The sequence below is a fragment of the Eubalaena glacialis genome, chromosome 12 (assembly GCF_028564815.1).
Source record: "Eubalaena glacialis isolate mEubGla1 chromosome 12, mEubGla1.1.hap2.+ XY, whole genome shotgun sequence".
NCBI lineage: Eukaryota > Metazoa > Chordata > Mammalia > Artiodactyla > Balaenidae > Eubalaena > Eubalaena glacialis.
The window spans coordinates 10,270,352-10,295,131 of record NC_083727.1 but is presented as its reverse complement, the minus strand read 5'-3'; the positions used below and the strand labels follow the sequence as shown (position 1 = coordinate 10,295,131).

The 24,780-nt window shown below is 41.4% G+C and overlaps 1 protein-coding gene across 1 annotated transcript in view; it reads left to right on the top strand.

The window, feature by feature from the left end:
* ARID1B (AT-rich interaction domain 1B) overlaps positions 1-24,780 on the top strand; it is a 405,190-nt gene that overhangs the window by 315,707 nt on the left and 64,703 nt on the right. The window contains 1 exon segment of the mRNA XM_061207638.1: positions 16,790-16,969. Coding sequence (XP_061063621.1) covers positions 16,790-16,969 — 180 coding nt within the window.

Here is a 24,780-nt window from a genome sequence, read left to right as displayed (position 1 = left end):
TGTCCTGGGGTCTGAAGGACCCAGGGGCCTGAAGGACTTTCAGCTGCAAAAGTCCGCTTCAGTGCTGAGGGCAAAGCCAATTGTATGTGTCACTATGTGCTGGAAGAAGCAAAGAAACCACCTTTTAAGGCTTTCAACCCAGGTCTCACCTGAGTCATCTGTGCCAATGCTTACGCTTATTATCAATATTTGCACAGTGCTTTGCAATATATAACTTTTGGATACAAGGTGGCATTTGAGCCATATAACATATCCACAGGATGCTCTGATCCCCATTTTACAAATGAGGAAGCAGAGATTTAATTAACTGTCCGAGGTCACAAAACCAGTTAGCGATAAGTCTGCACTGACAACAGCAAGGCCACACCGTCTTCCCGAGGTTGAGCGCAGAGTCCGTGCCCTGTCCAGATCCCAGGCCCTGCAGTGTCCACCCGCCTCTTCAGTTCAATACCCTCTTCACCTGGCGGTTCTGGTGTCGAGTGTGTCAAAGGACATCAGTCACAAATTCATTTCCCCACATTGTACGTAGGTGAAAATAACTGAGTTTCTGTAGTTTTCTGTCCTCCATCTATGAAGGTATATGTGGATATGGCCATCATAAGTTACAAAAAGGAGGGAGACACTTGGGATGTTTATTGGCCGCTTTATTCTTCTGTAGTGTTGTCACTACATTTCATGTACTTTCCAATATAAAACTTGATTTAGTACTCTCCTGTTTGCATATTATGTGGTGCTTCTTACTAACTGAATAAAGAAAATTAGTTCAGATTCTTTGGTTTTAACTTCTTCATTACTGATATAAGTTTTGGTTTGCTTTTTTTTTAAAAGGTCAAAACTTCAGTTTAGTATTCTGTAACACATTTGCCATTGGTTTTTATTTTAAACCACATCTTTTCTCTGTAGACCTCATATAACAACATACAGAATTGCTATTAAAGCATCTCACCCAGAAAATCAAATACAGTACTGTGAATTATATGAACTAAGGCAATGGAGGAACAGTTAAGATAACCCTAAAATACTGAAATATATTTTACAAGAAAATTGTAGCTAACATGTTTAGATCAGCTTTATCCTTCTTATTCTTTAGCATATATATCTTAAAATTTGAAAAGAGCAATAGGAAATGGCTTATTAGTGGGTTGTCCTGTTTTCTAAGAGCACTTGGAGGGAGTGTGGAATAGTCATCTGAGTAGATAAATAAGCATAATTATTATTAACATCAAAATGATCACATTTTTAACCCCTGTAAAATGTTAAGCTTCATGAAACTAGCAAATGCCCTTCTAGTTTATTGGATTAGCAATTAAGTGAAAATGTTTCAAGAAGGCTTATTTATTTGGACAGATGTAGAGAGGTTCAGAATTAATTTTTTGAAAAGCTTTTAATTGAATTCCCTTTTAATTTTCACAGTGGTGTCTAGTTAAATATTCATGTTAACGCTAGTGGTTTTCTGAAGGTCTGAACTAGATCTGGATTCTCAAAATCAACATAGGTTATTTAACCCTTTTCATCTAGTGCGCCAGCAGGGACTTCCTTAGCGTAATCCCATAGTATTTGAATAATTAGAAGGTAGTAATGAGGATTTAATTAGTCCTTGAGATATGCTGAAAGCAGAACCACTAAGAACTTTCCCTTTTGGACATGGATTGCAAGGAGAACTGATGCTGCTACCGAACTGTGATGTGCTAGAAAATGTGTTCTATCACTGGAGGCACTTCTTTGGCACCATTCCGTGACTGTCAGATCTGTACGGAGGGCATCCTGGGTGAAATCTTCCAGAATTACTGAGTTCCCCAGCCCCCAACCTTTAGTCTTGTCCAGCCACATGACAACCTTTTCTTCCTCTCTCAACTGTTTAAACAGAGTTGTAGTCAAAGTATACAGGCTTCCTGTAGCTAATTGAGAATCAACTGTTACTCTATCAGTGGTGCCCAAATTAGACAAGCTAGGCAAGTTGTGTATTTACTCTATAGTTGCAGGACAAGGAAAAAATAACAAAACTTTGCAGTTTCACATATCTCAAGTATTTAATGCAGCCAAACTTAGTCCTTGACAGCTGTACGTCAGGTGAATCACAAAATTCTCATCTTTGGAATCTGATATTCACAGTGATATTTATCAGTAGCTCCAGTTTTATAAATACAAACAGTGCCATTATCCAGAAAAAGTGTGTAGCAGATGGGGTGAGCTCAGGCATTTTAGATGTTCTTTTTGTGTGCTACCATGAGAAGGTGAATCAGAATCTGTGTACTTCAAAAGTATAACGTTTCAAACTTACATATTTTATGTAGATTGATTGAATAGAATATGTCTTCATTATTCTTATGTTTTTTTTCTTCTGTTATTAATCCCAAATGTTAACTACCTTGGCATAATTTTATTCCCTCTTTAATGAGGTATGTTAGCTTCTTTTCAGCATCTGAATAGAATTCCTTATTAAATTTCTAGGCACATTCTATTTGCTTAGGGCAAATCTCTCTCTTACTTTTTAATGCCAAGGGCAAGAAAGAGATCTCTTAAAATAAATCCAGTGTCTCACTGTAGCTTAGACTGAACTCTTGAGGGCCAGAACTGAATCTTGTTTATGCTCTGCATCTCTGTGTCTACAACAGCACCTCCTACATAATAGATGTTCACCAAAGATTGAGCTGGACAACAGAAAGTAATTCAGCCTTCGCAGCCATTCAGAAGTGTCAGATCTTTTCAGAGCACAGAACAACCAAAGAACAAAATATTTCTTGTTCTGAAATTAAGAAAGCTTACCATATTGGTATGTCTTCTTTCAGTTTTCCCATTATAGGTCATTTGCTGTAGCGTAGAGTGTTTCTCTCTCTTGCACCAGATTAAAGCTGCCACTTCTGTCTTCCATTCTTCCCAGGCATATTTCTACAACCGTACAGACACGATGTCAGTCTGAGCTGGAGTGCTCGCACCTGGAGCCTTGCACTAAGTGAATTGTCCAGGGACCAGCCATGCTCTTTATAACCCAGGAATATTTAGATGGAAATAAGTAAAACTTTGGAAAAAATTTTAATGCTACTAGCTTATTTCCTAGTGATATCTACACAAAAACCAGTTTTGAAATTTTAAAAATTATTTTTGATCATCTTAATTGACCTAACTCAGTTGTCGAGAACAGATTAGCCAGTAAGTATAGAAATGAAGGAGACCACCGAGATAATTGTTAAGGACTTGGAAGTAGGATTTTTTTTTTCTGTTTCTGCAAACTACAGAAATTATTTTGTTGCTCTTTCTGTGAGATTCTCAGTTTTAAGTATGACAGTCAGTCTGCAGATGCTGAGATGTTTCATAGGGTAGGTGTACTGGTTGTCCGAAAATGACCTCCTAATCTGCCTTTCTAATTGCTCTTGCATATAAAGGTGTTCTTATCATTTATATTATGAGCATACTAAATATAAAAAGATGCTGCCTTTCAGGACAAGGGTATTGTCAAAGAGAAAATAGATGTCTTTCCTCAAGCATTGTCGCGTAAACATAGTAGATCAACGTGTTAAGGCATTAATGATAGTCTGCCCCCACGCCCAGATGCAATTAATTTAGCCTCTGCTCTTAATTGAGGATCCTTTTTTATAATCAGTGACAGATGAAAATAAACTCAAATGGGAGGTACTATACAAGAGAGAATATCTACAAAGCTGTTTCTAATTTCTTCAGCCCCAGAACTCTACCTCTGGGCTGGCTTGTGGACCAAGCCAAACTAGTCAGTAATGAAGGGAATAACAGTATAGGAATTGTATTAGGGTTAGTGTTGAATTCCTATTAAGTCTACTATCCAGAGATCTGTTCACCAAAGAGCTCAGAAAACAAGTATCACATACAATAAAAGTCGATTTATATTCATTGAAGAATCATCAGTCTCAATTTTAGAATATTCTAAAAGAAGCAAAGTTTTGTTACTTTTGTATGTGCAGTAAATTATTTTTTTAAATTGCCGGTTAACGCTTGCTTTTAATAGTTAACACTCATTTGTAATTGGCTCATTATTCTTCAATGAAAGTATTTGAGAACATCTGGATCTTAGGTAAATTCAGCATTGTGTATTGCGTGCACTTATTTCTAACAACATGTTTTCTCCTGTGCTTTTTGGGTCTGTTACCTCAGTGAAAGACTGCTGTCTGCCTCGTTTCTCAAGCCAGAAAGCTAGAAGGCATCCTTGATGTCTTTTTCTCTCCCATCTGCCCTACGCTAGTCATCCCATTCTGCGACCTCCACCCCTGGGTTGTTTCTCACAGGTCCCCCTTTCTTGGCTTTCACTGTCACGACCCCTGCCCAGGCCACCGAGGCGTCATCAACACCTCCCAACCGCTCTTCCTGTCTCAGCTTTGCTCCCTTCCATTCCACTTCCATGCTGCATCCAGAATGGTCTTTCCAGAAGACTGGTGAGATCATGTCATTCCCTTCATAAAAGCCTTGAAGAGCTTGCCGTTGCCTTCAGAGAAAGGCTTTATTGATGCACTTGGTTACTAAGCCCCTTCTCATCCCTCTCAGCCTCTCTTTCTGGTCTCGCTGTCATCACACCACTGCCTCACAGTCTCCGGCTACACTGAGTCTCTTCTGGGATCTTCACGTAAGCTCCTCTCCAACCCTTTTGCCACCCACCCACTCCTCAACCCACCCCCAGCCCGACGTGGGGTTCCCTTGCCCATCTTTACTAATCCTTCATGTCTCAAAACAGCCTGGCACCTGTTAGGTCCCTGAGTCCAGTCCGTGTTTACTGAGAGAAGAAAGAAGGGAGCATGACTTGCTCCGGTGCTGCCCCACAGGCCGGGCACCGTCCCACCCAGGCTGGCGGTACTCAGGACCCCTTGCTGGGGTTACCAGTGGAGTTCTCTCCCAGCGAGAGCTCTGTGAGGACCAGGACCATGTGGCCTTGTTCAGTGTCATAGCTCCAGTGCCTCTTACAGTACATTCTTTTCCTCATCTTAATCTTTAGGCAGTTTGGAACCAAAAAATTTGCGTTTAGGTGCAGACTTATCGCTAACTGGTTTTGTGACCTTGGACAGTTAATTAAATCTCTGCTTCCTCATTTGTAAAATGGGGATCAGAGCATCCTGTGGATATGTTATATGGCTCAAATGCAACCTTGTATCCAAAAGTTATATATTGCAAAGCACTGTGCAAATATTGATAATAAGCGTAAGCATCGGCACAGATGACTCAGGTGAGACCTGGGTTGAAAGCCTTAAAAGGTGGTTTCTTTGCTTCTTCCAGCACATAGTGACACATACAATTGGCTTTGCCCTCAGCACTGAAGCGGACTTTTGCAGCTAAAACTCCAAAGAATTGTACAAGGAAAGGCCGGATATTTTTCTCCCATCTACCATCTGGGTAATCAGTCTGATCCCTCCCCTGACTCTAATTTTCCTGGTGATGGATGATGTCAGTAGCCGAGAGGGCTTTGTGGGCGTGGATGGGGAGAACTTAGATGCTGTCGTCTGTGCCTCCGAATATAGGGCGCTGTAGTGGCAGGGAAGGAAGAGGGAGCGATTCTGCCAGTTAACCTGAGAGCACAGCTGGGAGAACACTGGGGGGCCCGGGTTACAGCCTTGAATGGGTCATTAGTTTCTGTCTTCCTCAGGGCAGTTCATGTTGTGAAGAGAAGCAGGCAGGCAAATAAACACTGAAGATATTAAAATGTAACAAGAATATTCTTTAAAATCTATTTTTCTCTCCAAATGGGAATCTGACACCTATTTGTGATGAGAAATCACTCTGTGTTTATAGTCAGAGGCTCCCTGCTAAGGTGGTACAGCGTGTGACCATTATTTCACACATGTGGAGAAACATCTTTTATTGAACTGCCTTGAAGAAACAAGGCAGTTATTCTGTGAATTTTTAACAGATGCCAACATGACAATAAATTGTCCATGTGCCAAAGGAAAGACGCGCCTTGCTTTTTGGTGGCTTATGGAACCCTGGGTGTTTTGTGGGTGTCCTGACGGCGCTGGAGCTCTGCCAGTCGAAGAGGCACCTCTGAGGAAGGAATCACATTTGTGTGTAGTTGGTACTGCGCGCGCTGGCTCTCCTGCGGTAGCCTGAGCACTCTGGCTCTTTCTTTGCTGTGCTCTCTTGCACGGGTGGCATGAACCATGATTTGGGCCTTGTGCTTAACGTTGCTTTTTCTAACAGGATTTAAGGTCTCCAGTGATTACGTTGCAGAGTTTGTTGTCTTGCACGAAGAGGGAAAGGATATACAGTTGGAGGCTCAGGTCCATGTTAAAATGCCTTCCAGTTTAATTTTCTGAAATTCCCTGTATTTGCTCCATTATTTATTTGACTCTCTTTCTAAATCAGTTTTGTAACACCCTTCAACTTAGGGATGCACTTTCATTGGATGGTCCTTTAACCCATCAGTGACTCTTCTGGAGTTGTGATAACCTGTCGTTGCTTATTTGGATTCATGGAGCTTTCCTCTGTATTTTTCTATGTAGCATCTCCTCCAGATATGCCTTAAGGCCTGAGTATAATTTCATTGTATTTCTGAGAATTTTTAAAGTACTTCTAAAGATAAGCTGTATCTCTGTCTTGTCCAGTGAAGAGTTTTTCTTCATTCATACTGCGTAAAAGCATTCTGTATTCATTTCACCCCTTATATGGAAAATGTGATTTGTTTATAATGACTACATAAATCAGTTGCTTGAAAAAATTTTTTTGATCTGCTAAGGTTTAGATAGTCCCAGTGGATTTTTCTTTTCTCTAAGAATTTTCTTTTTTTCAAATAAGAGAATCATATAGCATTTTTTAAAATAGTAAGTGGAAAAATACCCACTTAATAAACCACAGATAGTATGGTGTTGAAGAAAATATTTAAAAGGTCTTGGAAACTCACTTATCTGATAATAATATAGATAGACATTTTAGAAATGCCAATTCTCTGTTAGGCCAGTTTTCTAAGATTTCAAGATAGCAATGTGTTTTCTTAAAAACACATTAAGAAAAAGAAAAGCACCTTTGGCTTAATTAGTCTTTAATACTGGCCTCTGTATAAAGATTGAAGTAGCATTTTCCCTAGACTTAACATGACTTATACTGCCATGCAATATTTAGAATAGATTGTTTGTCTAGGAATTTTCCATTGATTAATAATATAAATATTTGTAGGGGAATGACCCTAATGAAAACCATTCTCAACCTGCAGACTGAATGACTCCAGATTAGGTCCTGCCTTCAGCTATTGGATACATGGAAAATGGCATTCAGAAAATCATCAAACCGTGGGGACTTCCCTGGTGGTCCAGTGGTTAAGACTCCGTGCTTCCAGCGTAGGGAGCGCGGGTTTGATCCCTGGTCAGGGAACTAGGATCCCACATGCTGTGTGGCACAGCCAGAAAGTTAAAAAAAAAAAAAAAAAAAAATCAAGTTGTAATTAAATATCTAAGTGAACCCATGTGCCTTTGGAATAAACTTTAGGACAAGTTGTAAGCCTCTTACTAGGTGGTGGAAACAAGCCTGGCCAAGATGGGGCCTTTATCACATGAGCTCCAGAGCTCCTTGACAAGCCCCCAGCAGAAGAGCAGTACGCCCTGATGCTTGGGCAAGGTCTCGGGGGTTTTCCTTTATAACCAGAAAGAGAATAGTCTTAGCTCAGACTCTGGTCTCCCTTCAAACCCCACAAAAAACCCTAATGGATTGATTCATCCTTGAATAAATGTTTATCAAGCTAGTGATTATCATAGGTGCTCGTGATCCAGTAACAAACAAAAATCAAGATCCTTGCTTGTTATAGTGAGTCTATTCAGGCACTTGATAGGACTCATATCTATTTCTATGTATCCGTCTATCTTTCTTCTCTTCCTTCTCCCCCCTTCTTCTGCTCCCCAGTCCCACTCTCCCTCTCTTAATAGGCAAACTCCGGGGACTCTGCAGGATTGGGAAGGATGTACACTGAGTCTTATGCCACTCAGAGCTAAGCAGTACTAGAGTTGTTGGTTAAGTGGCCTGAAACTGACAAGCTTCAGTTCTCTGAGCCAAGTAACATGGGCAGCCAGTTATTTCTGGAACTAGTTGTCAGGGAAAGGGCACTGGTTTCTGGATAGTCCGCTGAGTGAGGGAGGCTACCCATCAGCTGTAACTGGCTCTGGTGGAGGACGTGCAGAGCTGGCAGGCAGCACAGTGACACAGAGCTGTGTGCTACCTGGGGAGAGGCACCAAGCCATTTGCCAGGAGGCCACAGGGTGTGGCATTTACCACTCGGTGAATTCACCACGGTCCAGGGATGTGCAGCACTTCCTGACTTTGCCGCAGTGAATGGTTTGAAGGGGAGCCTGGCAAGGGAGGCTAGTTTGAAAACTTGGAGTCATTCAGATGGGAAATAAATGGTGGGTTGTATTAAAAATAATATGAATAATACTACCTGTCACTTATTGAGCCTCTGCTCTGTGTGCAGGCACTGAGCTGTACGCTTTACGTAATATTTTCTCATTTACTCTTATGAGGTGGGCTCCGTTGTCATCCACCTTTTTCAGAGAAGGAAACTGAGGCTTCACTGTTAACTAACTTGCCTGAAGTCACCTAACCATAAGTGGTGAAGCCAAAATCTGAATTTGCAGTGACCGTGGAGATGGACAGAGCGAATGCACATGGCAGATATTTAGGTGATAGAAATAACGGTGCTTCTGGCCCACTAGGCCATTAGCTGTCAGTGGTTCTTTTTTTGAGGGAGGGGGGATCTCTCCCCTTATTTTCTTTTTTTTTTTAAATTTATTTATTTCATTTATTTACTTTTGGCTGCACTGGGTCTTCGTTCCTGCGCGCAGGCTTTCTCTCGTTGCGGCGAGCGGGGGCTACTCTTCGTTGTGGTGCGCAGGCTTCTCATTGCAGTGGCTTCTCTTGTTGCGGAGCACAGGCTCTAGGCGCGCGGGCTTCAGTAGTTGTGGCTCGCGGGCTCAGTAGTTGTGGCTCGTGGGCTCAGTAGCTGTGGCTCACGGGCTCTAGAGTGCAGGCTCAGTAGCTGTGGCGCACAGGCTTAGTTGCTCCGCGGCATGTGGGATCTTCCCAAACCAGGGCTCGAACCCGTGTCCCCAGCACTGGCAGGTGGATTCTTAACCACTGCGCCACCAGGGAAGCCCTCAGTTGTTCTTTTTTTGAACAGCTGTCCTCCTTTCCCCAGAAATGATTACTTGAATATACTCACTCTGAAACAAGGAGCCAGACCATCACAGTTATTAAGCTGTTTTCCCAAAGTAACAGTAAATGGGTTCTGAATGAAGATGTTTTCTTATTCTTTAAAAACCTGTACTATTTGGTTCCAGTTCTCTGCCAGTCACTTTGCATGGTCCTGAGGAGACAGATACGAAGAGAGTGTGTTTTTTAAAGCCTCAGTGCTCACAATCTGGGGGGAGATATTCACCCCAGCAAATAATGATGGCAGTGTGACAACTGCTGTGTCTCAGCTAACATACAGCATATGAAAGTGTCTGCTTTTCTGGAAGGCCAGGGGACGCCATGGAAGCAGCAGGAGACAGAGCCAGGAAGGATAGGAGCACGTCAGTGTCGTGGAGGCAGATGGCCCTCTGGGCACACTGAACCAGTGTTCGGTAGAGGACGCAATATAGCATTCTGTTTCCAAACTGCGCCGCTCAGTCGTGGGTTTTTTTCACTGAAAAAAATATATAAAATATCAGAGAACATTGCATATAATCAGGGTAGAAATTGTTTTGTGAAGAGTACAGTGTGTGTGTGAATACTGAATGTGAATATATAAACACGTGTATACACACATATACACACTGAATCATGGTATACAATATATTTCTTTACTATGGATTGTGGTTAAAAAAAAAAAAAGTTTGAAAGTGGTTTCAGTGAATTAACCTCTGTGAGCCTCAGTGTCTTCATAGTTGTTCTGAAGTTTAAAAGGACAAGTAATGAACAAAGCCATTAGCACATAGTATCTGCTCATTAAATGTCAACTGTTGTTATTAGATCAGTGAATAGCCCATTACCAGGAACATGAGAGGCAGTCAATAAATAATGTTAAGTGAGTGAATGTGTGAAGATTTAGAGGTCGAAAGCAACCTGGTACCTGCAGGGAGGTAAAAGTGGGAGTGATCGAATCAGAGTGGGGTCGCCATGATGACCGTGTAGCCATGATGGGACTGGAGAAATAGGTCAGGTCACATTTTGAAGAGACTTGATTGCTGGGCTGATAAGTTTGGCTTCATTCTGTTAAGCAGTCAAGAGTCATTGACTAGTTTTTTTGGAACAAACACTGTTGAACATCCCTGGAGAGATGAGAAAGGTCGGAATTCAGAGCATAAAGTGGAGGCCCTGCCTTGGCTGCAAGGAAGAGATTTCCTTCTTCTGAAAGTAGGAAAATCCATAACGATGGGACATGGATGTCAGTGTCCGTAGGTGAGAGGGCAGGCCGTTGTAGAGGGGTGATGCTGCCTTTTCCTGTGGTTTCTTTACATTTAGCAGCAGAATTAGGGGAAGGCTTCAAGAAAGGGATTGTAAATGCTAAACTAACCATTCACAAGACCTGACCAAACAAAAGGGTGCCCAGTGACCACTAGGATTCAGCTGAATGCAGGAACTTTGGCTTCCAAGAATATACGTTGTGACATCGACTTCACTAGTCAGACATAGTTTTAGTCTTATTCGGATCTAGTTTGATTTACCTGCATCCTACCTTCAGCTAAGGTCTCAGCTTAAATAGGACTTCTTTGAGGAAACTTCATTGTCCCTAGTCTAAATTGGGTCCTCCTCTTATACCCTCAGAGTTCCTGTGCTTCTGTTTTTTTATACTCATACTTAACTTTTAGTTGTTTGTTAGATGGCTGTCTCTGCCACTAGAATGTGAGGTCCACGAGGGCAAACACTGTTTTGCTCATTATTTACATCCTCAGCACCTAGGATGCTGCCTGGAATCTCGTTCGGTTGCTCTGTGATTTTGGTTTATCATTTTTCCCTGTTGATAGGTTTTCTTTTCTTTCTTTTTTTTTTTTTTTAAGATTTTTTTTTTGATGTGGACCATTTTTTTAAGTCTTTATTGAATTTGTTACAATATTGCTTCTGTTTTATATTTTGGTTTTTTGGCCGCAAGGCATGTGGGGATCTTAGCTTCTCAACCAGGGATCAAACCCGCACCCCCTGCATTAGAAGGTGAAGTCTTAACCCCTGGACTACCAGGGAAGTCCCCAGGTTTTATTTTCTACTCAACTAAATTGTAATTCTTCAAGGACAAGGATCACATCTTTTACTTTTTTTTAAAAAATGCTCTCTTATTCTTACCACAGCTCCATGAATGCCAGAGTAAAATTGGGGCATGCTGATAGAAGATTTGTGTATCATTATTGTGGATTGAGTTACCAGTATGATAGCTTAGATCAGAACTCACACAGTGAATGAAGAGCTTGTAGCATCACTAAAAAGGCAATAGTAATGCCTTTGTATAGCATTTTCATGGTGTTTTTCAGTTTAGAAAAGCACAGTCACATACGTTTTTCTTATTTGACTCTCAGAATGATCTTGGGAGCCAGGACAGGAAGTGCATTCACGATTTCATACAAGAGAACCCGTGGGTACACACAGTGGATGGTGGAGGCAGCCTCTAACCACATGTGATTCCAAACAGATGTGTGTGTGTGTGTGTGTGTGTGTGTGTGTGTGTGTGTCCTATTACTACATTACCTTCTCTCTCAGAATAGAGCTTGCGCCTCTTCATCTGGAGTTTGGTTGTACAAGTGTTTGTGATTGCATACACATGTAATGAAGGACTCAAAAATACTAAATCCATTTATATAAGCCTTCTATGCATTTATTTTATGGATGAAGTGTACAAGTCATTTTCATATAGTTTCTAAGATTTTTTTTTCAGTAAGTCTTTTATATAATGTAAATAATAATTATCTAAATTAGTACTTTTTTCCACAGTTTGAATTTTCCATGTTAGATTATTTACCTAGGGCATATAATTCCATAATACATCTAGAAATTCAACATACTTTTATAATATATGGGAAATTCCCTTTATACTTTCTAAATTTTCCTTACTCGATAGTTAGGTTTTCTAAACTCAGATGGTTTATAACTAGAAAAATTTCACAACTTTAAAAAAAAAAAGCTTCATTCTCTCAGCTGTCAGTTTTTCCGTTCATAAACTGTGTTACAAGCTGCCATTTTATAATAACTTTCTAAAGGAAGCAAAATACAATCAAATATGTCACCATAAATAGAAAATTCTTGTTTGAAATTTGATATTTGGAAACATTTTAGCATTTATTTCATCCAAAATTAAGGTTAAAATGAAATGAAGAATATCCCCCAAATAAATATACATGCAAATTTTAGACCTGAATTAGATTTTTCACACAAAAAAAGTTTAAGCCAGAATCATAGAGAACTAGAGCTAGAAGTGCCGCTACAAATATCGTATGTCTTCCCTCTCACCATTTAACAGGTGAGGAAACTGAGGGCCAAGAGGCTAGGTTAATTGCTGTATTCTGCACAGCAAATGTGGAAGGCCCACGACTGACATCCTAGTCAGTTCCCTTGCTGTCACAGCATGCTGCCTCTCTTGCTTTCCTTTTTTGAATATATAATAATAGTAATAGCTAGTGATTATTGAAAGTTCACTGGGTGCCAGGCACTACTATAAATTTTTTACATGTATCATCTCATTTAATCCCCGCAGCAACCCTATGAGGTAGATACAATTGGCCCTATTATATAGATGAGGAAACAAATAATGCACATGCAGGTCTCTATCTTTAGGATGAAAAGTAGAAATACTTCTTTTTTCATTAACTTCTGTCTTCTAATTTTTCATTAGTTTGTTTAGATTATGATGATATTCAATAACCTTTTAAAAATATGGTTATATCCATAATGGAAGCCTTTTTAGTAGGATTATTGCTGGCATTTCATTGTGATTATATATTATGTATCACTTTACCTACCTCCTAACTGGTCTCCCTAACTTTTAGCCTTACTCTCCTTCAGTCCTTTCTTCTTGCTGCATATTATGGCAGAATTAGCTTTTGAGAATGCAAGTCAGATCATATTGCTTTCCTGCTAAGACTGTGTATGGCCTTTGCCAGTGTTAATCACACTGAAGGACCAGATTTTCATAGGATTGCAGGTGCAAGAGTTTTGGTGAACTGTACAGCTATTTGGTAATAACAGCTGAATCTGCAAGATGAAATGCTCCCTAGTCAAGACATAGAGGGGCCAACAGAAAAATGGGCAAATGATATAAATAGTTGTAGAAAAGGAGTCAAAACTGCTGTAAAACAAAATGTTCAGCTTTACTCATGATAAAAGGAATACACAATCTAACACAAACCAATTATAAAATATCCCTGAAAGGATACATTAAAAAACCATTTGCCTTTGACCAGGGGAACTCAGTGGTAGGAGATGGGGTATATTTTTTTTTAAGCTTTTGGAATTTGTAGACAGTTACACAAGTACTGGAATACTGTGGATCCCACATATTTAAATAAAAAAACAAACGTAGAAATAAAAACCAGCTTGTTCATGCTAGTTGGAAACTACACCTGAATACGTGGGATGTTCAGGAGTTAAAAGATACTCGTGGCAGTTTATAAACCAGAAAGTTATCATCGTACTGTCTTCCTTTTGTGTATACATTTCAGATTATAGAACATTTTCATGTGCTGTCTCAGTTCTTCTTGCAGCAACCTCATCTGCATTTTAAGGTGAGGAAACTGAGCCTCAGATAAATTATGATTCACCTAAGGTCACAGAGCTAGTTTTGATCAATTCACACACTGCAGTATATTTATTTACATATCTGTCTACTCTACCGGATTCTGAGCTAGCGACACAAACAAAGCTATAATGTAGGCCTTCTATTCCCAGTTGACTGCCTTTCCGATGCTTGTAGTTCAGAAAAGAGTCAGTGAAATTATGTCACCTCCTTTCATTGTCTTGGGGAATACATGGAAAGAGATGAGTCTCACCAAAAATATAAAACAAGATTTCAGAAACCTCTTGTAAGCGGTGCCATTGCAAAAGCATACAGAGAAAAAAAATAGCTTTCCAATTTTAATTTCTATGGAAGGAGGTGGATTCCATACTCCACAGAACCTTGTTGTTGGAATTTGATGTTGCTACACATTCCATTTGTATTAGCTTTAACATTCTACCTCTTTTGGAGCCTTTTGACAAACTTGATTTTCTGCAAAATTCCAGTGATGAGTGAGACAGTTCAAGTGGATCATGGCATATATATACATATTTTTAAGGATTGAATAAAGAGTCAGAAATAAATAACTTGCCCAGATAAGAATTCTTAGAAGTCATTTGAACAAACCTTAAGCTCATAGTAAGTGTCCAAGAGGCAGCAATAACTTAAGGATGTGCTGTGTTACCAGCAGTTCTAAGTCCTTCAGCATGGACACTTTCTTGGTTGAAGTGAAATTTAATGCTAAAAAAAGGACATGTATTATTTTCCTTAACTAATGAAGAAGAAAGCAGCCATTCTCGAAAGAAAGAAAGGAAGAAAAACGTATACAATCTGTATGGAATTTAACACTTTTTTTATTAAACAGGACTCTATATGAAACTCTTGAGAATTTTATAGTCAGGCTTAGATAAATATTTCATGTTACATCTTAAGATGCAATCATTTATAGTAATTTTAGCACTCTGATTTCTGTTTGTTTTCAGATTTGAAAAAGCAAACATTTTCTATGATGATTTATATCTGGGAGCCGCCAATTGAGCCCAATTTCACATGACTTTATCTTTATAAATAAATGAAATAGGATAATATGGAACAGCTCTACTTACTTGTATTTTATGTCTGTCTCTTTAGACAGAAGCAGTGTTAGAAGATCTCTTTTTTTTCTTACTGCAATGTAAACCATGGCCTTTGTAAATGCCCTACTCTGTTTAACCCCCTAAATTTAAGCTGACCTTGGATCCAGGCATCATCTTCCCCTCCGGCTGCCTCAGGAGGCTCTCTTTCTCAAGCTACTGCTCTCAGTTCTCCTCTGGAGTAGGTGGAAACCTGCCCCCTCTCTGCACTCACCCTGTACTAAAGCCTTCAGCTGACACCTGTGAACTCTCACCAACTCTAACTCCTGGGTTCTGGGAGTTGTTTTTCAAACTGCCCTTTGTTAGTTTTCTGGTTTGATGATTTATCTTTTTCTTAGATACATGTCTTGATTTGGGGTATTCTTTGTCTAAATGCGTATTCACAGTTCATTCTATGTACTTGCTTATATTTGGCTGAACTACTGATCATGGCGATGTACCTTGACTTTATAGTCCTGCGCAATTGAAAGATGTATTTTCTTTATCCATTTGTCCAACTACCTGCTAAGCACCTACTGTGCTGTGCTCAGCACTCTGAGTACAGGAGGAATTTAATACTCATTCTTTCAGCACATAGTTTTTGATACCTACTACGTGCCAGACGCCCTGCTGGGCACTGAGAATGCAGCAGAGAGCACATACATGATCCTTGCCTTCATGGGGCTTATGTTTTAGTGGGGAAGAGAGAGCTTAAGTGAGTCAGAAATAAAGTAAGATGATTACATGTTATGCAAAGCACTGTGAGGGAAAGAGTGGCGCCGTCAGGGCAGTCAGGGAAGGTGGACCTGGAGGATAGGAGGGAACCGGCAGTAGAACGCTCTCGGAAGAGGGAACGGGAGAGAGTAGGCTCTATCAAGGGAAAGAGCTTGACGTTATCTTCTAGGAAGCATGAGAAGGCCAGTGGACTTCAGGGTAGTGAGAAGGAGAGAAAACTATAGGAAGTGGGGTTAAAGTGAGAAAGGCAACCCCAGACCACAAAAGAGCCCATAGACCATAGTCAGATGCTGGCATTTTGTTCCAGGTCTAATGAGAAGCCTGGTGGCAGAGTGGTTATACAGAGAAGATACGCTCTGATTTCCTTTTTTATTCCTGAAAAATCATTCTGGCAGCTTTGTGAAAGTGAACCAAAAGGCACAAAAACAGGGGGCAGGGGTGAGAGGGGTGAGCCAGACCATGACCATGTGGGAGAGAAGATGGTAGCTGGGCGGCTTGGCTTTTGTAGATGAGGAAATGGAGAAGAGGAGTGACCCAAGATACATTTCGGAAGTAGAGGCAACAGACGTGCCAATGGATCCATCACACCACAGGACATCGGGGCGGGAGGAAGGAATCGTGGGTGGCACACCGGGGTGAGTGGTGGTGCTGTTGTTGGCAATGGGGAGACCGCGGGCAGAACTTTACGGGAGGAAGTCAGGGTCTGTTTGGAATAGCAGAGTACACTTCAGACCCTCCACTTGTGTACAGTTCCCCCCGAGGGGTAGTATGAATCAGGTGGTAAGTCTGCAGGACTCTAGGAGTCACGGTGAACAGTTGTGGCCCCAGGAGATCAGAGGGGAGAAAAACGGTTATGTGCAGGGGAGAGCTGGGTGCTGGCCTGGGCTTGAGAGAGGGGTGGGATGTTTGAGTGAGCGGGGACACGTGGCCCAGAGATCCGAAGTGAGCCAAGGCTCTGAGGGGCGTGCACATGTCCAGCCAGGCAAGAATGGAGGTTAGGAGAGGTTAAGGTCATTGGCCTGTTCACCCTCTTCTCCTTTTCCCTAGTTCATGTGCACAGTCCATTGGGTTCCCAGGAGCTCTAATGAGAGTTCAGAGTGAGGACTAGGGTAGCCCCCTGGGCCCTCTCACATCCTCCACACTGGGTTTGAGATGTCTTTAGATGTTCTTTAGGGGAATCCCACAGCACCAGTCTTCTCCCATCTACCTTTGACACAATTCACTTTTGTCACCTGCATTTATATATTTCCATTTATTTCTCACTTAGGTTTTATGGCAGGCACACAAAGAAACCCTCAGATGTCTCAATATGGACCTCAACAGACAGGACCATCCATGTCGCCTCATCCTTCTCCTGGAGGCCAGATGCATCCTGGAATCAGTAGCTTTCAGCAGAGTAACTCAAGTGGGACTTACGGTCCACAGATGAGCCAGTATGGACCACAAGGTAAAAATGTTTCTCCAAAATGCACTGCAGTAGGTTGTAGAAATTTTGTTAATATGTTAGTCCTTCAAGACCTTAACATTATAAACATCTTTTAAGATCCAGTTATTTGTTACCTGACAGATTTGTGAGGTTAATGCAAACCCACAGTCCTTCAGTTGCCCGTAGTGATGGGAAGAATAATTATAGCAACTATTCATTAAGCATTCATGCATCAGACACTGCGGTAAGTGCCCTTCATACGTGTGCTGTTAATAATGAAGGAGTAAAGCCTGTTTCTGCAACGTAGCTCTAAATGCTTGTCCTCAAAAAGTTTCTGATTTAAAACCTAGGTTTCATTATGTTGTATTCTAACTTTGTCCCCTCCCTCTCTGTAATTATGTTTGTAACAATATTCTCACTACTCGGAAGGATTTCATGTGTCTCCAGATGAAATCTCTCATCTCTCTTCATCTAATCTGTCTCCAAAGTGCTCTATCAGGTAAATAATAGTTCTGATTTTCACAGTCATTACCAGTTTTACTCTTAGAAGGCAGGACAAAGCCTGAAATGGACATGTCTTTCAAAAAGGAAAGAGTAGAAAAATAAGTGGAACTTGCCCCAAATACACCATTTTCATTCTGCCTTCCTGGACATTGACGTCTGTTTTGTCTTACACATGCAGAATACTTTTATCAGGGTTTTAAACCTGATATATATATATATTTTTCTAAGTCACTTTTGGCAGTAAGGCATTTGAAATTAGCACCTTCTTTATATTTTGTTTCTTTAAATTAGACATTAATGGATAATTTAGAGAGAATGAGCTAATCTGGCACAATTCCCAGAGCTTCCTCATTTCTGAAAATACCAGAATATTCTGAGTGAAGACAATGCCCAGTAGGAAACTGTAGTAAAATGTTCGCTGGCCTCCACAACAAAGTCGGATCCCCTGACTTAATAAAGCCTTAATATTTCTGAGAGCTTTTCTGTCCGTCTGGAAAACGTGCTGTGTTGAGGACCTTTGAGCCTCTCCGGCCATCGAATAAGTGCCTGCCAGGCCAGACGATTCTTTGAGGAGGCCAGGCACCTTCTCGGCTTTTTACCTGGTGTTTCTCAGAAAAGCTTTCCTTATTACTTCATGGTTTGAAAATTGTCTTGTTTTCTGAAGATCTCTTTTGGAAGGATTTTAAGCACCTTCAATACTATCAGTGTAGCACCATCGCCTTGCCTTATGTTGCTCTGTCATTTTACATTCCAGTTATTTCTGTTGTTGGGAAAACTATATTAAAACACCCAAAACAAAATTTTTCCATGGCCCCTTCCTGCCTCTGTCCATGTGCATGTAGTCAGAGTGGATACAGACGTGGGTTTTGCTTGATTCCCTTCACACCATGTCATAAATGGATTTCTGTGTTGTGAATTCCAGTAAGCTCTAGGAATTTAAGGTCCCAGTTGACAGTAAGTGTCTGCCCAGTTCCCCATCAGCCCCAGGTAGTTGTGACATGTGGCAGTTTGTTGCTGAGCTAAGGCAGGACGTGTCCCTCAGCTGTGAAAGCGCCTACTTGCCCGCTGCACCCACTCAGTGGGTATCTTCAAAACTGGGGGGCTTTGGCTATCAGGAAAGGAAGAAAACTCTAGTGAAAGTTGGAAAGGCAGTTTATAAGTTGTGATATGCACAGAAAATATGGACTTCTGCTCAGAATGTAACTGGAGACAAGGTCAGGACCTTATTCTCAGAATTAGGGGTGGCTGGAGCCCTGGGATTTAACCACTACCACTCACTAGGGCTTCCTGTAATCTTCAAAACTGGTTTCTCTACTCATAAATAATTCACTCTTGCAGTCTCGTCCTCTGCTGCTCTCAAATAAGGGAAAGGGGAGCCTTGGACTATCTGATGAGTCTTTTGTGAATGGCCGTGAAAGCACTTATGCTTTAGGAGTTCGGTAATAACACAAAAGGTAATTTCTACAGAATGGATTTATTTTCTGAAAAAAACCCTCAGTTTTTTGGAATCGTTGAATGTTAAGATTCTTTTTTTTAAATTTATTTGGCTGCATTGGGTCTTAGTTGCGGCACACAGGATCTTCGTTGTGGCACACACGGGCTCTTCGTCGCACCGCGCAGGCTTCTCTCTAGTTGTGGCGTGTGGGCTCTAGAGCATGGGCTCAGTAGTTGCAGCGTGCTGGCTTAGTTGCCCCGCGGCACGTGGGATCTTAGTTCCCCAGCCAGGGATCGAACCCACCGCCCCTGCTTTAGGGAAGTGGATTCTTAACCAGCGGACCACCAGGGAAGTCCCAAGATTCTTGATTTAGGAGCACTGCACCTGTGAGGGTTCTCACCCAAACTTGTGTGCCCTTGGGAAGTTGCTTACTCGCTGGGATTTACTTTTCCTATAGAAAATGAGAAAATCAGATTGTGTTACCTTGAAGTTGCTTCTAATTCTGATATTCTGAGTCTAAATTTTGCTTCAACTTCAGGGCCTTTTATGTTAATGCGGCCCACTGGATCCACTGCGTAACATTTTGGTTATGTAGACAAGAAGGTTTTTGTTTTGGGTTTTTTTTAAGGCATAAATGCTGAGTTTAGGTTGACATTAGAGATAATTTAAAATAAGGCTGATAATTTCCATACACAGCACTTTCTAACTTTGAAAAAAAGTGCCTGCACATTTGTGCTCTCGGCAATGTTCTCCTTCCAGGAGGCATCTCTGGCACATTCCACTTTGAGGCGTGTCCCTTCCTGGGTTCCTTGACTGGCTCCCAATGCCGTGGGCTGCAACTCAGTGTCCCAGTGCTCTGTGTGCAGATCAGAATCGTTTGCTTTCCTCCTTGTATTCTCCTCTCCTCGGCAAACAGTAAATGACAGGAAATTACGCTTGGAACCTGTATCACTCAGTTCAGTAAATGTTCTTACCTTTCCATTTCTCTCTTGGTTGATCCTTTTAAACAGAGACCCAAGTGAAGTATTTTTTTTTTCTTTCTCTTAATTAACTACTCAAATTATTAGTAAAATATTCAGCTTACATCTTCGCGTTACACGTTTTGATGTCTGGAAAGAATCGCTTGTGCAGCGACCCACAGGGTCATCAGTCACATCTTCTATGTCTATTACTAACTAGATGGCTTTCTTCTGGGCTGGTTTCGTTTTTAAGAGATCTCAGGGGAAAATATTTTACAATCTCTTTTTGCTAACCTTTTTGTTGTCAGGAGCAGCTTCTTCAAAATTATTAGTAACAACCACCAACATTTATTAAACACTACTGGGTCCTGGTCTTGGTGTTTTTCATATATTAACTCATTTAATCCTCACAACATGCTGTGTTATAGGTACTGTTATTACTCTACTTGACAGACAAAGAGACTGAGGCGTGCAACACATACACACCTTTGCCCCGGGCACACAGTGGTCACGCCAGGATTCAAATTCAGACATACTTTCCCATTTTTATTAATTAACAGGAAGCCCGTGACGTTATCCCATTTTGCAAAGGAGCAGGTTAAGTAATTTACGCACAATCCCACAGCTGGTAAGGGCAGAGCCAGGGTTCACACTGAGGGAGACTTCAGAGGCCACTCACAGAGCCACTGGTGCGTCGCTTCCCAGGCCTGAGATGCACTCCTTCCTTGCCGTTCCTTCAGTGAGCCGAGAGAGAAGCAAAAGGCAAACCACTAGCCTTCAAGGAGCAAGGAACATTTGGGGAATACAGGCGTGGAAATACATCAGAAATACTAGAGATTAAGAAAAAAAAAACTATTAAGAAATTTTTAGAAGTGTATATGAATACTGTAAAATCTGAATTATTAAACGTACTAAATAACGGGGCTTCCCCCTTTGGCTCGCGTTTCTCTCTGCGCCACGTTTTCTCGACGCTGCTATTTTGAGCTCCTCCGCCGGGCTGGGTGACAAAGGCGCAGCCGCCGGCGTTTTCTACCCGCGGCTCGGCCACCTGGCCGGCCCCCTCGGGACCCACAGAATCCCCGAGGCCCCAAAGCACCTCCCGAAGAGCGGCGGCTTTCCTCGCCTCGAAGCGCGCTGGCTCCTCGACGTTCTCCCAACAGCTGCTAGGTCATCATCGAGGCCGCGATGCCCCCTCCCATACAAAAGGCGACCTTGAGCGCCGGTAACAGGAAACTCCCAGTCAGTTTTGGACAAATATCAAAATACCCTAATGGGATGAAGCCAATCTAAATGTGTAAAAATGTTTAATTGCAGTATATTTGATGAAATAGTACTTTTCTACCTTCAAGCAAGCACATGTAAAATAACTACCCTTACAAACTGTTCGCAGTAGAAAGGGCCATAGAGACTTGCTCTAATAAATAGAAAGCAATTATGTAATTGACATGTTAATTATTAATAAATGAATTTGTGTGGGAAAAAGGGAGCGGAAATCAACTTCATCTTCATAGCCTTTCTATTTCCTAAGGACAGACACTGTCTTGTTTGTGTGTTCTCTAGAACAGTGTCTGTCACAGACTGTCCACAAGTATTTTTTGCATGTTTGTCACTAATTGCAAAAAGTGAGGGTCTAGCCGTAGTTTTGCAAGGAATTAGGAGTATTACCTTGGGCAACTAACAGTGATTCTGAGCCTAGATTCCCCTCCAGTTATCACTCCCTTGTATGTTAGTGTCTGGGCCACCACTTACAGCTACACACGTTGTACACTGACTCAGCCTTGGTTTTATGCCTTAATTTGTATAGCGTGTCTTAGGAAGCAGGGAACTTCTAAGTAGGTGAGTCTGAAGAACGTTTTATTCCTAAATTACTTGGTCAAAGAGGCTTTTCAGAAGGGTTTAAAATGTTTTTCTCTAAAATAAATAAGATGCGGTCGGAACTCTTCCTTCTCCTTCATTCATTAAAATGTTTCTCACAAATTCAGGAAAGGCACACTTTAAATGATACCTAGTTGAAATGAATGCAGTTCCAAAATAGAAGGAACTCTTCCTTCTCCTTCATTCATTAAAATGTTTCTCACAAATTCAGGAAAGGCACACTTTAAATGATACCTAGTTGAAATGAATGCAGTTCCAAAATAGTGAATTGCACATTAATAATCTTACAGCTGTTTCAGTTCATGAGGAACAACATATAAATGTCACCAGTCGGCAGCCCACTGGCTACTTGAAGAGTGCCTTATAGGCCCATGACAACCTTGGTGTCACCATGACCCAAGATTTCAGTCTCTGCTCTTACTCTCAAATTAAACTAAATTCAGCCTCTCTTCTACGGAAGTGAGATGTGTCTGCCACATGGATTCATTTTTTCTCCCCGTGGACAGGGCTGCAAATTGCAGATCTTGTTCTCTGGCTTTCCAAAGCCTGGTTTCTGTGCAGATCACTCCCCCTTCGGTTTCACTCATTTTTTTTTTCTTAAAACAGTTTGTAATATACTTGATATGTTCACTGCTTCCCGTTACCTTTATTTTATGGTTAAATGGACACTGCTAGGCAAAAGTATTAATTCCATATTCTGTACGGCTTTGTTAAAAAAATTCTAAATCTTTATCTTGCTCACAGTAGCAAAAACAGATTGTAGTAGATCATTTTACAGCAAAAGGTGGTTAATGCCATGTTCTTTTGATGCTCAAATTTAGCCTTCAAGTTAAAAGGTTTAAGCATGAATTTTTCTTAGCAGACTGATAATCATCGTGATTTTATCAAAACCTGGGAATTAGGGAAGAAGTAAGGAAAACAAAGTACAAATCAACTTTAAGAAAGAAAAAGAGGGCTTCCCTGGTGGCGCAGTGGTTGAGAGTCTGCCTGCCAGTGCAGGGGACACGGGTTCGAGCCCTGGTCTGGGAAGATCCCACATGCCGCGGAGCAACTAGGCCCGTGAGCCAGCGCATCTGGAGCCTGTGCTCCGCAACAAGAGAAACCGCGATAGTGAGAGGCCCGCGCACCGGGATGAAGAGTGGCCCCCGCTTGCCCCAACTGGAGAAAGCCCTCGCACAGAAACGAAGACCCAACACAGCCAAAAATTAAAAAAAAAAAAAAAACTTAATTAATTAATTTTAAAAAAAGAAAGAAAAAACATAAAGCAACATTAATTTTGACTAGTGTGAAGCTAATTATTTTACGTTGCTTATTAAAATCAACAGCACACAGAGTGCCAGCATCCCCTCCCCTCACTGAATGACTAAGCACCTCGTGGGGCGTGGTCATCCGGAGGACTTGTACCGCAGGCCTGGATCATGACAATTGTGGATGGCAGTGTAGAAACGCAGGATGTGGACGTGCAGCTTTACTTTACATCTTAGCAACGTGCCTTTTCCTGAGGCTCACAGCTCTGCCATTTTTTCAAATGTTTGTTTGAAAAGAAACGACCGGTTTTCAAACCTGTAAGAGTTGGCACCACGGGTCCTTTCAGAAGGCTTCTTGCACCTGCCGTCAGGTGAAGCAGATCAGAGCTCTCCCTCCAGGGGGCGCCGTTCCCATGCAGTCTGTGGGTGTGCACAGGGCACCGCAGCTCTGAGCCTAGGGAGGACGCAGGTGCTCAGGCGCCTGTGACAACAGTGACTGAGAATCCTTCGTTCCTTACCGTAGGGATTTTACTGTTTTATGCCAAATTTGGCTATTGAATTAAGATAATACAATTTTACATATTTTAGGTTAGTACTTACTTTTTCTTATACTTTGTTGAGAAATAAATTTAATATCTGTGCATCTTGAAAGTAAAATTAGGCATATGCAATATGTAGTAAAAAGAATTTCACTGATTGAAAAGTTATCTTACATTAATATTGGAACAGTTTCTGTCTATTCCTTGACAGATTCTAACCATTGTCAGTGTCCAACAATAGTTACTGTTAATATTGTTTTCCTCGCAGCAATCACACGAGATAGAGAATCTCGTATGACGCCCTTTTTGCAGATGAGGAAACTGAACATTGTAGTGACCGGTGGCTTTCTGAAGGCCACACACACGCAGACATTTATGCCCCTGCTCCTTGAGTGCCTGTGCTCTCAAGACTCAGTGCTCTGAAGTTAGGTACTAGCATCGGACTTACCCATATGTCCCCCAAGCCTGTGTGTGACGTCAGCCTTGGCGGCGGTGGTTTCTCCAAAGACCCGCTTCTACACAGAGGCAGCCAGCACGCACACAGCTCCCTTCCCCGCGTGGCTCTCCTCTGTCCCTGGCTCAGGGACCTGCCCTCTCCACTCTGTGTAAGTTCTCCCTGCTTTGTTCTCCTTCAGAGCGCTTGACACCACACGACATGGTCTAGGTTTGTTTATTAGCCTGTCTCCTGCCACCAGAATGTATGCTCTTTGCCTTTGCTCATTGCTGAATCCCCATCCATTAGCACAGAGCTGGCATATTAGAGGCTCTTAAGAACTATTTCCTAAGTGGATGAAGACAGAGAGTGTTCCAGAGACACTGGTATGCCTTCTTGACCCTGCGTTGATGCTTGATGGGTATTGGGTTGACTACTCAATGCTTAAGAATTATCTTTGGGAGATGGCACTAAGGATCATGGTTGTCTGTTTTTCTCTGTGCTTTTATATTTTCTATATTGTGCTTGCATCACTGTATAATTAAATTTTTAAAGGAGTTAAATTTTGTAACATATATGGGGAAAAAACTACCAAAAGTAACAAATGTGGGAAGAAAACTACCAAAACTACCAAAAAAACTACCAAAACTACTGAAGTCATACTGTAAGGTAATGGGTCTTTTCTCCTCTTTTACAAGCTTTATGTAATATTATTATTATTTTTACATTTTGAAGACTTTTTAAAATGCATGTTGACCTAGGAAAAATATGGTGTCTTATATATCAGTTCAAAAGATAAATTATCTCTATTCCCACAAATAGTAGGATTTAATGCAACTT